The following is a 14,226-nucleotide window of genomic DNA, read 5'->3' as shown; positions in this document are numbered from 1 at the left end:
CCGGGGAGCACACCAGAAGAAATGGTTATTTTTTGGTTTAAAAGTTCACTTACCACGGCAACCTCAGATCGCTTTGTCATGCCTTTTTTGCACTTAATTTTTTCAAAACTGCTTGTGCAGGGCGCAGAACTGGGAAGGCAGGACTAAAGGCTCTCTAGTGATCACAACAGAAAGGAGAGAACAGTCACCCGTCAGAATGACATGGAGAATGCACCAGCCCCCGAGCCGGACGCGAAGGCTCCGAAGGTGTCCGGGAGGGGGTGGGGTGGGAAAAGCCAAGCTCACAACACAAAAGGTGAAGGGGAGAGTTGAATGGTTGGAGGGGAAATTGATCCAAGCCGCCTTTGGACTGGGGACGGGCTTAAAACCACCACCACCACCACCGTCGTCCACACCCCCGCCCCCAGCGCCCCCACGGCGCCCCGAGTGCACTTGCCTCCAGCCGGCTCCGCTGCGGGAGAGGAATGCCCCGTCCAAGTTCACCAGCCCCGCCACGGCCGGCCGTGCTCCGCCTGCGGGGTTCCTGCGGGAAAACACTCGCAGAGGCGTCGGTCCCCGGAGGTCCGGGCTCGGCGGCGGCGGCGGCAGGGCTGCCGGGAGCAGCTGCTAAGATCAGATCGTCGCCCTCGCGCTCCGGCCTCCTGCGCGGCGCACAATGGCCCCGGCTGGGTGCCCCTCATTAAGCCAGCCCGGGAGCCCCGGAGCCCCGCGCGCAGGGCAGGCCGTGTGACAGCGCTGCCCTTTGTAATGGCTGTGATGGATGCCGCCGGAGGGTGGGGTCTGGGTGGGTCAGACTGTTAATGACAGTATGTATCATTCTGTCCGTCCTTCGAGGGGGAGAGCCCCCTGCCCTCCCCCTGAGCCTCCTTTCTCTCTCTCTCTCTCTCTCTCTCTCTCTCTCTCTCTCTCTCTCTCTCTCTCTCACACACACACACACTTTCCTTTCCCTTTCCCGACTCCCTGTGGCATTTTATGCAGTCAGCCTTCAACAAAAGTATGAAAGCCATCAGGACGTTATTTTCTGAGCCGATGATGGATAGCGAATTCATCTACGCACTTAAGGGAAAATACCCTGAAATGGAAAATACAGGCGTCAGAGGGAAGGCGGGCAGGCGGCGAAGGCGTGGGAGCGGGAGCGGGAGCGAGCAGGACGTCCCGCCGCCAAGAGTTCACAACTAGGTGTCCAGCAGCTCGCGCCTCCAACTCCGCGCGGTGCGAGCGGCGCTCCCCGCACCGCCTTCCTGCGGGACCCCCGGGCCACGGGGGGTGGAGGGGTGGGGGGTGGGGGGTGCGGGCAGCAGGGTGATGAGGGAAGAATAAAACCAACCCGGGAAGCCGGGCCCGGGAGGAAAATGCAGGAGGGGCCCCTGCACCCGGACCGAAAGCCCGACCTGAAGGGGAGGGGCTGCCAGGGTGCTGGGGTGAATGCCAGGGTCCGAGCCTGCGGGTCTGGTCGGGGAGGGGTTCTGTCCCCGGCTCCCGTCCCGCGGGGGAGCTCAGGCTGCGCCCTGGCCGCCGAGCACCGCCCCGCAGGTGTGCAGCGCGGGCACCGCCATCCCGGCTGGCCCCCCGCCCCGCCCTCTCCCCTCCCGAGAGACTGGGCCTTCTCCCGCCCCCCACCTCGCCCCCCACCTCGCCCCCCACCTCGCCCCCCACCTCGCCCGGCCCCGGCTGTCGGGGGAAGGCGGACCGCACAGAAAAGCCCTTCTGCCTTCGTCCCCTTGGTGGGAAGTCTTGGATCCTGGCTTCGCTGCCTCTCCACTGCCCCGTTGGAAACACCCGCGAATACTTTTTATTTCCCCTTCAATTGTGTTAATGGTCGGAAGAACGGAGTTCACAGGCACTTGATTTCTCAAGCGTGGGGAAAGCCTTCCAGGATACTTTATTTCCCTACGTGGACAAATAGGCTGTTATTTTACACTCCACTTTCCATTTGCAACTCGCGGGGATGCCGCGCGCTCTTGGTGTGGCTGCGAAGCACCTGCTGCAACATCCTGCGCGGGTCTGCAGAGCCGCGTGGGAGAGATTGGTTTGTTTTATGAGAGTTTATGGAGCACCACTTCCCCGGCACTATGCAATCGACTTCTGTATTCTCGTCCTGGATGCCTTATAGCAGCTAAGAGAAAGCGAGAAGCAGAGCGAAAACCGAGCATTTCTAGCTAATGAAGCATCTCTCTCTCCCTTTTATGTCAGCTATTTATTTATAACTTAAAACTGGTGTGTACGGTGTGCGGCCTGGTCTAGGAGGCGAGAGAGCACTAAGAGTTTTGCCCCGCCCCCTCCGAGAGCTTCTGACCCACGGGGAAGGTGAAGGACCTGGATGCCCACTGCTAGCAGGTGGGAAGATCTGGTCAGAAGACTTCCAGGGCAGGGAAAGGGCGTGGTGATGACGTCATGAGCTTCTTTACAAACCATCCAGGGCACAGAAGTCTTCCTCTTTTTTTAACCAATTACTTGTCACAACTTTTCACAGCTCATGATTTGAAGGTAGCCCCAGACTTAGATTCATACATCTCCTACAATTAAATAAAGGGGAGGGGGAGTTGGTGAGGAGGAAGACCAGTTGGAATTAGTGAGAAATCTGAACTAATTAACTAACTAATTTATTGACTAACAGTAACACCAACTTAATAAAGCAAGCTTAGAAGGAAGCCTTAGAGATATATATATATATACCTTAATGAGTAAGAATAGGAATTTTATATCATTAACAAAATACTTGTGTCTATGTAAATAACTTGTAAAAATATGGAAAACTATTTTTTAAAAAACATTTTCTCTTACATTGCTTTACTGACAATTTGTATAATGTAAAAGGGTTGTGAGTGGGTACAGAGCCAAATGTTTTTGTAATATGTTGATTTAGGTGTAAGAGTAAACAATAAGTGTTTATATTGTTATTAAAGCTCTCCCTTTCTTCAAGACCTAAATAGGTAAGATACTAAATACTTTTCTCTGAACATATTCTCCTGGTTGAAAACCACTAGGACATTTTTTAAAGAATAGCTTGTTACCTGGCTGGATAAGTCACTCCCCACCCCAACCCCATGAACTTTTCAGGAGTTCTGAAGACATTTGGAAGAGATACACTTTGTCAAGTTCACCCTTTATGCTCTTCCAATCTAAGGATACAACTATTAAGAGAGGAAATATGGAAGGAATGGGAATGCTTTGAAGTGTCAAGATAAAGGTGTTTATCTTGACACTTCAAAAAACAGACCAAAAAATAAACAATAAATTTGGAAATTGGATCTTTTAACAAATGAACATTTTTAGATGTGATAAAAACAGCTCCAGTAAGTGTATGCATTAAATGTATGAACCTTGTGAAACATAAGATTTGCACCTGGGAGAAGTTAACACAGTTGGAGATTATTAAGACACATCAACTCACTCAGCATTAATGAGGAGAACTTGAGCCTGGTGTGGAACACAGTTGTACTGAATTAGCAAGAATTATATACCTATACGTAAATTGAAAATTTTCTAGTAGGGAAGGATACATCAAGCCTGAAGAAAAACTGTGGATATGTTTCTTAAAGATCCATCCTCCTGCAAAAGCATTTATTCTACCAAAATTTCCTAGCCCATTCCACAATAACCTATATGACAGAGTTGGTGCACTTTGAAAAGAGGGGGTTTACTACCTGAAGAAGGTAATATATTCTGCTTTCTATTTTTATTAATATAATGATAGGCCTAATTTATTTCAGGCCCTGCTCTATGTGGCAGGGAAAAATAATCAGTAAAAGCAAACCAAGTCTGGAAAATATATAAGGTAGGTATTCAATAAGCCATTTGCCATCTGAAAATCTCCCACCAGTTAGTGACCTCTGAGAATCATACTAAGGCTTCAGTGATTAATGAAACACATGGTTAATCCCAGGTGACCGTGACGCTCTCCTTTTAGGAACAAGTTTTGTTAAAAGTGAGAACAAGCCCTAACCGGTTTGGCTCAATGGATAGAGCGCCAGCCTGCGGACTGAAAGGTCCCAGGTTCCATTCCAGTCAAGGGCCGGTACCTCGGTTTCGGGCAACATCCCCAGTAGGGGGTGTGCAGGAGGCAGCTGATTGATGTTTCTCTCTCATCGATGTTTCTAACTCTCTATCCCTCTCCCTTCTTCTCTGTAAAAAAATCAATAAAATATATTTAAAAAAATAAAAGTGAGAACAAGACCATTGTGTGAGAATCCAGAGGATTCATTTTCGATTGCCTTTTAAGAGAAGCTCCATTCTTGGTCTTTGGGAAAGCATTGTTTTCCTGATGTTATGATTTCTCTGCTCATGTTAGATAGCAGGGTTTCTGGAGTCATCTAGAAATTGATTCCAATGCTTACAGTGGGGCCTTGACTTACGAGTGTCCCGACTAACGAGTTTTTCAAGATACGAGCCAATTTTTTGCTTTGAGTTGCGAGCTAAAATTCGGGTTATGAGCTAGCTTCAGATACCTCACCACTAGTTGGCGCAGCGAATGTCACAGTGAACGCCACAACATCAGCCCAGCATCACGTGTCTCACTCGTTCACTTTATGATTTGACATATGAGTAATTTGAGTTATGAGCTCTGTCACGGAACGAATTAAACTCGTAAGTCAAGGCCCCACAGTATAAGCTTGATGACTTGTACAATTCTCTTTACCACTCTAGACTACACCCTCTTTCATAACATTGAAAGAACAAGAATCAGCTCTGGCCAGGTGGCTCAGTTGGTTAGACTATCATCCCAAAAAGCGATTAAGTCAAAGACCAATCCCTGAACGATGGAGGAGAAGATGGGCTCCTGATGCCATATTTGAGCTGCTCAATTAGTCCTGGACTACCTACCTTTGGACTGCGTGTTTTATTTGCAAAAACAAAGTCTTTTCTATTGAAGCTATATTAATTAGGCTGAATATTCTGTAACTTGGAGCTTTCCTAACTGACTTGTCTGCTATTGTGTAGTTCTCTGAGTGTAAACAAAATCTGCCTTGATTACCCATATGACCCTGAATGTGAGCCATTTTAAAGAATTCCAGGTAAAAGATTCTGAAACTCCACCCATAGCCAGGTCACTGGTACTGGTATGTGGGGGGCATTATTTGCTCAAATTATTGAACAGGAGTGGGTATGGAAGGACCACTTATTTGAGGAAGTCCCACAACTGACAATTCTTTTAGAGGAATGCCATATTTGTTTTATAATAGTTTTCCCATAATTGTCTTATAATAGGTTGAGCCTAAAGTTTATTTAGTCCAAATATCTTCCTCCTTTCCTTTCATAATACAACTAGAGGCCCGATGCATGAAATTGTGCAAGGGGCTTGGCCCTTGCAGCCCTGGCTGCCTCATGGCCCCGCCCCCCCCGCCCCACCCTCCCCCCAACCCCCGCCACTGGTCTTTCCGGAAGGTCATTCTGGAAGGTTGTTCCACTGTCCGGTCTAATTAGCATATCAGCTCTTTATTATATAGGATTACTCTTCTGTTTTCACAAATATGTAGGCTTAGTCACCTTTGAATGTATTTACATTGAAATATTTAGAATATTCATCTTGGAAGATTATAAACTTATTTAATTGATGACCCTAGTTTCCTGCCATAGCCAAAACATTTTTAGATGCCATTTTTAGGATTTATGTTCAGAATCTGAATTACAATTTTAGGGAATGCAGCCATATCAATGAACAACATCTCTGAAGATTGGATTTGTTTTTGGAAAATATCCAAAAAGTTGTTCAGAGTCAAATCTAGCAAATTAAATAAGCAATCACTGATAAATTGAAAAATACATATTTTTGTTGCTGTTATTGTTAAGGAACTATTAGATCTGTACACAAAATAATCAGACCTAAACAAGTCTAAAAACTGGCTGTATAAATGATCGCATTGTTCAAATAAACATGTCTTTCCCAGGTGACTGCTTTAGAGGTGCATACACTTGGTCATATGTGTTAGCTAAACGCATCAGTCTCATAGCTATGTTCACTTGCATTTTTTAAAATGAACCAGATGTTTTATTTTCCCCGTCCCCCTTTAATTCTGCCCAAAATGTCTTATTCTGAAATAGGCTCAGTGTTCAATTGATTCAAAGCTATTCTTGTAGTACTATCATTTTACTTGATTTTTAAAAATGTACAAGTAGCAAGACAAAATAGTGTCTCTGATAAGGCAGTAAGATTTGGAATCAAACAAATAATCATCTAAGCCTATTTTAATCTGTAAACTACAGATAAAAATAGTACCTATCTTAGAGAGTTATTGTAAATATTAAATAAGATAATAAATATGGGCGTTGTGTGTACTGCTTGGCTTATAGTAAGTGAACAACAGGCATCACTTAGGTCCTAAGTCTTAGGATAATACCATGTTAGGCAAATAGCAAAGTATTTGAAATACTCAAAATGTAAATAATGTGAGAGCATCTGTAGGATTTGCTACCAAGAAGTGCAGCTCTATAAATCTACTTTTGAACAATTTTAAAGGCATTATGGAAAATACACATTTTTCTAAGTTCACTTTTCCCCTACCTCCCTTTCTGCTCCTCCCACATATACCCACATCTATTAGGAGAGGAAAAATGGAAGGAATGGGTATGGTAACTAATGGAATGAAGGTGTTTTTTTTTTTTTTTTGGACACTTAAAATCAGACTAAATAAATGAGCAATAAGTTTATTCTGAGTTAATTATGAGTTCATTGTGGATAATTAACATGGACTAATCTGAATATTTATTGTTTTGTTTGATGCAATGGAAAGAAATTTGATGCACTGGAAGTAAACCAGTCCTGGTTCCAATTTATGATTACAGATGAATCTCTGAACCTACCTAAGTCTCATTTTCCTCAGTATAATGTAGCTAATGCCTGTCTTCCCAGGCATGTTCTAATGTTCTAAAAAATTAGGTAAGAATTTGGTAATTACTTATTTTCCCCTTGTTAATAAATAATAGAAAACTGAGTGCATTTTCTAAGAAGGAGCAAGTCACAACTAACTTAGAGTTTACAAAAGCTCTCCATAGGTATTTCATTATTTGAAGAATTAAGATGAAGGTAGAGGACTGTTGATTTAGATCATGTGTGTTTATGATATATCAAGTAGGATAATTAAACCAAAATCGGTGTTTGGAGGCAAGTTACTCAACTCCTCTGACCCTTTAACTATTAAATGAGAAAGTGCAATATGAATGTACTTTATGCATATTTGTTTAATTATTGGTTAATCAATTATTTTTCTTATTAATTTAACAAAATACAGTTTTCTCATTTGACTCAGTAAGACCTTCCCCTCAATGACCCAACTGTATTTGGCATGGAGGAGGAGGAATGTAGAAGGGGTAGGAAGAGACAAGGGGAGAGATGAAATAAAAATGTTCAAATAGTTTTTGATTGGCTGGAGCTTATGATGTGTTTAGAGTATCATCAAAAAACAGAAATTATATTTTTCAAAAAAAGAGGGAAAACTAAAGTCCTCTAAAAATACTTAGATTTTTAAAATTTCTTATTTTACTAGAAGAGAAAAAATATTATAAATAACATATGTTACTCAACGCAGGAAATAGTTTATTTAGAAATAAAATTACATATTTATTTATTTTTCAAGAGAAGATTCCACTGCTCTGCTGTAAACCAATGGATCCCCAAATGTGACCTGCAGACCGCAGCAGCATCACTTGGGAAACTGTTAGAAATGAAAATTACTGGGCCTTATCCCAGACTTACTGAATCAAAAACTCAGGTGGACCTAGTCATCCATGTTTTAACAAGCCTTACCGGAGACTGATGCATGCCAAAACCTAAGAACTACTGGTGTCCGCTTAAGCAAAGGAATATGTCCTCTATAATGTGACTGTGCAGTTTCTGCCATCAAGGGAAGGGGTCTCTATGCACACCCTTGGAATCTGGCTGGATTTGTGAAGTGAATGTGGCAATACTGACAGTGTACCAGTTCTGGACCTTTGGCTCAAGAATCCTTATACTTTTTCTCTGGCACTGACACATCCTCAATGTGTAGTATACAGTCTACTCCAGTCCCTCCTTAAAGAAACTTTACAATGCTAACATTTATTTATTTTTTATTTTTTGAGAGAGATACAGAGAGAGAAGTGTGAGAGAAACATCGATTGGTTGTCTCCTGTATTCGCCGGGATAGGGGATCAAACCCACAACCCAGGTAGATGCCCTGACTGGGAATCGAACCTGAGACTTTTCAGTGTACAGGATGACATTTGAACCAACTGAGCCACCCAGCCAAAGCAATGCTAACATTTTAATGAGGTAAAGATATCAAGTTATTTTTGAGGTGATAACACTTGCTTTAAAAAGAGAATTTTAAGGATTGCCAAGCAATTTAAATACACTATTGCTAATTCTTACAAGAAACCTGCAAAAATGGATATCCTTATTAAGCTCGTTTCACAGATGAAGAAATTGAAAGTAAAATAGGTTGAATAATTCACTCGGTGTCACACAGACACAGGAAGTGGTGGCGTTGGTATTGGAATCCACGTCTTTTAGCTCCAAGGACTATCTTTCACTCTGCCGCACTGTAGGAATTTTAAGTACTGTAACTACCTTTCAGCCAAACCTCTTATTTTTCAGGTAAAGGAACCAAAGAAGTGCAATAACTTGGCTACAGTGATTCACAGCATAAATGTTTCTTTCTTTATACTCACCTCTGATTGCAAAAACGGAGACACTGAACAACCACCTCAGAGTTGCAGAGGAATCTTCATTTTTAAATGAGCATCATAAGTAATCCAGCTGCAGGTGGGCCATGAATTATCTGAGGAAGGTTGAGAAAAACTAGTCATGGAGCCAGGATTCAAATCCTGATCTGTTGTCTGATTCCCAGTGAGGCCCACTTTCAACTACCCAGTAAGAGAAAGATTCCCTCTGCGGGGTGCAGTGTGGGCAGGAGGTGGCAGGCAACAGAGTCATCCTAAAGGGTGTTTTTCAGACTCATTCAAGGTCTGACAAACCCGCTCCCCATCCTCCCCAAATGGGAACCCTTGCTGTAATGAACTACTGTTATTGATGGGTTTTTGTTATCTTCTCTGGCTCCCAGGTATATGGGGTTAACAACAATAACAGTGGTTGAGAAGTACTATTGTACTTCATTATGCACCCCCAATTATTTCATCTGGTTAAATCGATTCTCGCACAGTGAACTCTAATGAATAAAGGTTTCAGTGAGAGTGAGACTCAGTTTATGGTTTGGACACAGTAAGTATATCATGACGAGCGTGGGCCCTGCTCATTTAGCTTTACTCCATTCCCTGATGGGGCATTTAACGCCCACCCCACATTTAGACGACACCTTCCTCAAGATAGAAACAATATATGGATCTCTAGGTTTGAAGTGTTAGCTTAGTATTGATTCAGTCTAAAGGTTTTTCTACTTTGGCCATAATTTTTCTACTAAGACATCTCCTGCTTTGTGCTCCATTTTCGTTGTGAATGGGTATTAGCGCATCTGCTCATAGCATATCAATGAACGAATTCATCACCTATCTGAGGGCTCCATACCTACCTTTCAACTCCCCTGATATTAAACAACCACCTACCTGCTCTTTTTATATTTTTTATTAATTTTTGCTACAGGATTGACTTGCCAACTGTGTTGGGTCCTGCCTGCTCCACTCCCAAGAAGAAAAATGATGGAAAACTGTCCTCAGAATGCCCATCTTTTGGGTAATGAACCTCTTGCCTTGTTTCTATGTTCTGACACCCCGTCTTCTGTGCACTGCAGGTTCCCTCATGGCCGTTGTCTCACCTACCACCCAGGTCTTCGAATGGGGATGGAAGTGACTGAAACACGGGCCACTGGCCTGGTCCTGGAAGGGGGTGTGGCGCAGGTATCCAGAGAACAGTGTCTTCTCCTTTCACACAAATTCTATGGTCGCTGGAAGACAAAGTTTCCCAGAAGGAGCAGTGAGATGCTGACAGGGAGCAAGTGGCCCGAGACAGCTGCCCCACCTTGTGCCTCAGGCCTGCCCTGTGTGCACACACTCAGAAGCATGGTCCCGGAGGCCTGTGCCATGTTTTCACCTTTTATTGGCTGTTGTAGTTGTCTGTCGCTGGCGTAACGAATGACCACAAACGTAGTGGCTTAAAACAACACAATAAAGCAACACAAACTTTGCAGGTGACAAGTTCACAGCGGCTCTCACTGGACTGAAAGCAGTGTCCAGAGGGCTGTGTTTCTTGTGGCAGCTCTAGGGGAGAGTCTGTTTCTGTCTTTTCCAGCTTCCAGAGGCTGCCCCTCTTCCTTGGCTGGTGGCCCCTTTCCATCTGCAAAGCCAAGGATGGTGGGGGCGGAAGTGTGGGGGTGGTGGAGTCTTTTTCAGGTTACATCACTCTGGCACGGACTTTCCTGTCTTCCTCTTTTACGTCTAAATTCTGCTATGATTCCATTGGGCCCACGTGGATAATCCAGGCCACTCTCTCCACCTCAAGGTCATCTGATTAGCAAACCGAATTCCCTTTGCCATATAACATATTTGTAAACTATGGGGCTTAGGACATGGACATCTTGGGGTGGGGCATTGTTCCGCCTACCATATCTATGTAGTGAGGAAACAAGTTTCTCATAGTTAACAAGGATCTGTAACAACATCTATTCTCTAGAATTCACAAAGACAAAATACAAATAAAAATATGCCAGGCTCTCTGACTTAAGAAATTCATGCAATGTACTGATATTGCTAAGGAGATTGAGAAGGAAATTGTTACAAAGTGTTCGGTATGAATGTATCTTTTAAAAGCATACATGCTTCTATAGTTCATGTTCTGTATTGTCTTTACTAGTATTTGGAAAGCATCACACCTATGTACCTTGGGAAAGCATTTGTAAAAACCAGCTTTCCCCCCCAAAAAATTGGGGATCAATTAAACCGAAACGGGCACAGTATAAGCAGAATGAACAGAACAGATGGTTTTGTAAAAGTAGGAGCAGTTTTTTGCTTTCTGACTGTAATAATTCCAGTTTCAAAACATTATTTCCTCTGGGCCCACCCAACCCTGGGTCCCATCTATGCTGTTGATTGAGTAGCCAAGTCACTGATTTAGGTGCTAGGACTTAACCTGCTCTTGTCTGAGGAGACCTCGGAGTAGGGGGCCCAGGCAGTGACCTCATTTCCTGACGATGGAGCCCAACAGAACTTGGAACCTGGTCTCCAGGCAGCCACATTCTATAACAACCCCTACCCAGCTCATGTGACTAGAGTCTAGTCCAGGGGTGGGCAAACTTTTTGACTCGAGGGCCACAATGGGTTCTTAAACGGGACCGGAGGGCCGGAACAAAAGCATGGATGGAGTGTTTGTGTGAACTAATATAAATTCAAAGTAAACATCATTACATAAGAGGGTACGGTCTTTTTTTTTTTAGTTTTATTCATTTCAAATGGGCCGGATCCGGCCCGCGGGCCGTAGTTTGCCCACGGCTGGTCTAGTCACTAGACCCTTTCCAACCTACAGCATGTTCTGCTGCTGAGTGCCCATGTCCCGAGGCCATGACCACCAAAGAGCCAGCGGTAGCAGATTGTTCTGTTGTGGCCACCGCTGGCTTTGGTCTCAGCCCAGATGCCTACGGCCCTTTCCAAGTCAGGACCCAGAGGCACACAGGGAGGCCCAGAGCGGGATTGTTCTGGTCAAGCCACCACTCTCATCCTCATCCCACCTGAACAGCCCCATGTCCCCTCCGTGTGTGTGTGTGTGTGTGTGTGTGTGTGTGTGTGTAAGTGGATTCACATGGGGAGTGCCTGCTCCTAGCAGGGAGAGGCTGATGGGAGGAGGTTAGAAGCCTGATTGGCCTGTCAGGTTCACACCCCACATCAAGGCGGGGGGCTTGGGGGTGTGTGGACATGGAGCATGGGTGGCTTCCTCTGCCCGAGGTCTATCCCAAGCCCTGGAGGAGAATCTCATTTCCCCTGGGTGGAGGTTTGTGCAGACACAGGGCAGGGCCTGATCTGGGAGCAGAAAGTCCAGGGGGCAGAAGCAGCAGCAACTGGGGCCTGGCACGGGGTGAGGTATCTCCGACAGCCTATTGGTCACTGTCATGGCAGAACTCAAACCAGGAGGAGCAGCAGAAGGTCAACGAAGACCCCCACCCCAGATCCACCAGTGAGGGGCCGGTGAGCCACACCGCTGAGCACCAGAGCAGGCCCAGAGTGAGTGTGGCCACCTGGCGCCTGGGGAACCTGGGCCCCTGGTTGGCTGGACAAAGACTCCTCCCCCAAAGCCGCCCAAGGCTCCACAAGCAGCTCACAATGTCCAACTCCACCCTGGCGCACATGCCATGCTCCACAAACCCGGCCGCAGGACCTGGAGCTCAAGGAGGCAGAGCCCCTGGGTGACAAGGTGGGGAGGTGGGGTAGGATGTGGGTGGAGGTGCATGCGAGCTTATGGGAAGGGGTCGGTGCCAGACACAGGCGGAGCACCCCCAGTGCTGGCCAGGGGCCAGGACCTGCCTCAGACGACCCATCTGCTGGACTGCCAGCAGGGAGGACATCCTGTGGTGAGTCCTGGGCTGAGCTGTGTACTGTCTTTTGCAAGGGCAGGGGGGGGGGGAGCATGAGGGGGGAGGAGGGGGGAATAGAGAGGGGGAAAGGAGCACATGGAAATGCAGGCACGTGGGTGATCTTTTCTCCTCTTGAAGCTCCAGCACCAGCCCAGGAGGCAGAGCCTGCTCCCGGTGTACATCCTGAGAAGCCCCGTGCAGGCACACCCCTGGACACCGCTCCAGACCTGGAGGGATGCCCACCTCCAGCGGCCGTGCCATCACCAGCAGCAGCTCCAGCTGCAGCCCTGGGCCGGGGCGGCCTGTGCAGCCTCTTACCCAGCTGCGGCCCCAGCACCCCTGCCTGGAGGTCCCTCCCCCGAACCTGCCCTGGCTCCTGACACAGAGGACTGGCTGGAAGAGGCATCCTGGGCAGACACAGAGCTGCTTTTGGAATCTGAGTTCTCTGTGCCACCAGGAGAGTTTGTTTCACCCCCACTCTCCCACCATTTTCTCTTATTTTCTGTAATTGTTACCTCTTTCTTGTCTTCATGGTGTGATGCAGCCATCTTCCCTGGGCAGCCTGGGCCTCTGGTGCATTCTTGGAAGGGTGGTGAGGGGGTTTGGGCTGACTCAGAGGGTGTCAGAGATGCACAGGGAGAGGCTGAATTGTGTGGCTCTAGGACGAGGCCCGTGTTTTCCTCGCACACCTGACTGACACCCCCACACCTCCCTCCACATGGCCAAATCCCAACCTGTTTTAACCTGATGAACTCCACTGGCCTCACCCTGAGGACTCCCCGAGACCCCGGTCCATTGATCCACCACAAAGGTCCACAGGCCCCTGGTGGGTGGCAGCTGCCCTTGATGTACCCCGAGAGTTTTGCTGAGTGGCCTCGGGTTTAGCACTTGTGCTGTTTGAATCTGTGAGTGCCGTTGGTGCACCCCGCTTGCCCCTACTTGGTGACTCACTGGGAACCTACTCACAGGAAGCGCCTCCTGCCAGAGGCTTTCAGTGACTGAGCCTAACAGACAGCCAACAGGGGGAGGCAGACCTCAGGTGCCTCCCACCTTTTACTGATATTTGGAATAGCTTTTTAGCTGAATCTCTTGGGTTTCCCAGGTAAACAATTTCACTATCTACTAATAATGATCATTTCTTTCCTCCACTCCAATTTTTACAGCTCCCACTCTGCTATCCACTTGCACTGGCTGATGCCTCAATAATGATTTCCTTCCATGTATCCTCGTGATCTGCTGTCTCATTTCCTCAAGTCTCTGCTCAAGTGTCATCTAAACAGAGAATGAATGAATGAGTATTCAACAATGATGGCGGTACAGAATGTCTTTTACTCATCGCTGACTTAATGGGAATGCTTTCATTGTTTCCCATTAAGCCCAATGCTGGGCAGTTTGTATTTAAAAATTATTTAAAATCTGTCTTGTTTATGTCAATAGAAAGCATTCTTTAAATTGACCTTTTAAAAATGTTTTAGCTTACTAGTTTAATTTTTTTAATTCAATAAATTTTTTTTCTGGGCAGTTCTTGTGCCCATCCTGATGCAATAATATTAGTATTTGATTCTTTTTTTTTAAATATATATTTTTTTATTGATTTTTTACAGAGAGGAAAAGAGAGGGATAGAGAGTTAGAAACATCAATGAGAGAGAAACATCGATCAGCTGCCTCCTGCACACCTCCCACTGGGGATGTGCCCGCAACCAAGGTACCTGCCCTTGACCGGAATCGAACCTG

The 14,226-nt window shown here is 46.0% G+C and overlaps 1 protein-coding gene across 1 annotated transcript in view; it reads right to left on the bottom strand.

The window, feature by feature from the left end:
• Positions 1-990, bottom strand: part of ELAVL2 (ELAV like RNA binding protein 2) — a 164,129-nt gene extending 163,139 nt beyond the window's left edge. The window contains exons 1-2 of the mRNA XM_081103025.1: positions 437-990; positions 54-154 (exon numbers count right to left, since the gene is read on the bottom strand). Coding sequence (XP_080959151.1) covers positions 54-80 — 27 coding nt within the window. The 5' untranslated portion in view covers positions 81-154; positions 437-990. The remainder of the gene's footprint in view (positions 1-53; positions 155-436) is intronic.
• Positions 991-14,226: the final 13,236 nt, after the last annotated feature.

This window comes from Myotis nattereri (genome assembly GCF_964212035.1).
Source record: "Myotis nattereri genome assembly, chromosome: 12".
NCBI classification, from domain to species: Eukaryota; Metazoa; Chordata; class Mammalia; order Chiroptera; family Vespertilionidae; genus Myotis; species Myotis nattereri.
Note: the sequence above shows the minus strand (reverse complement) of the source record. Positions and strands in the feature narration are given on the sequence as shown.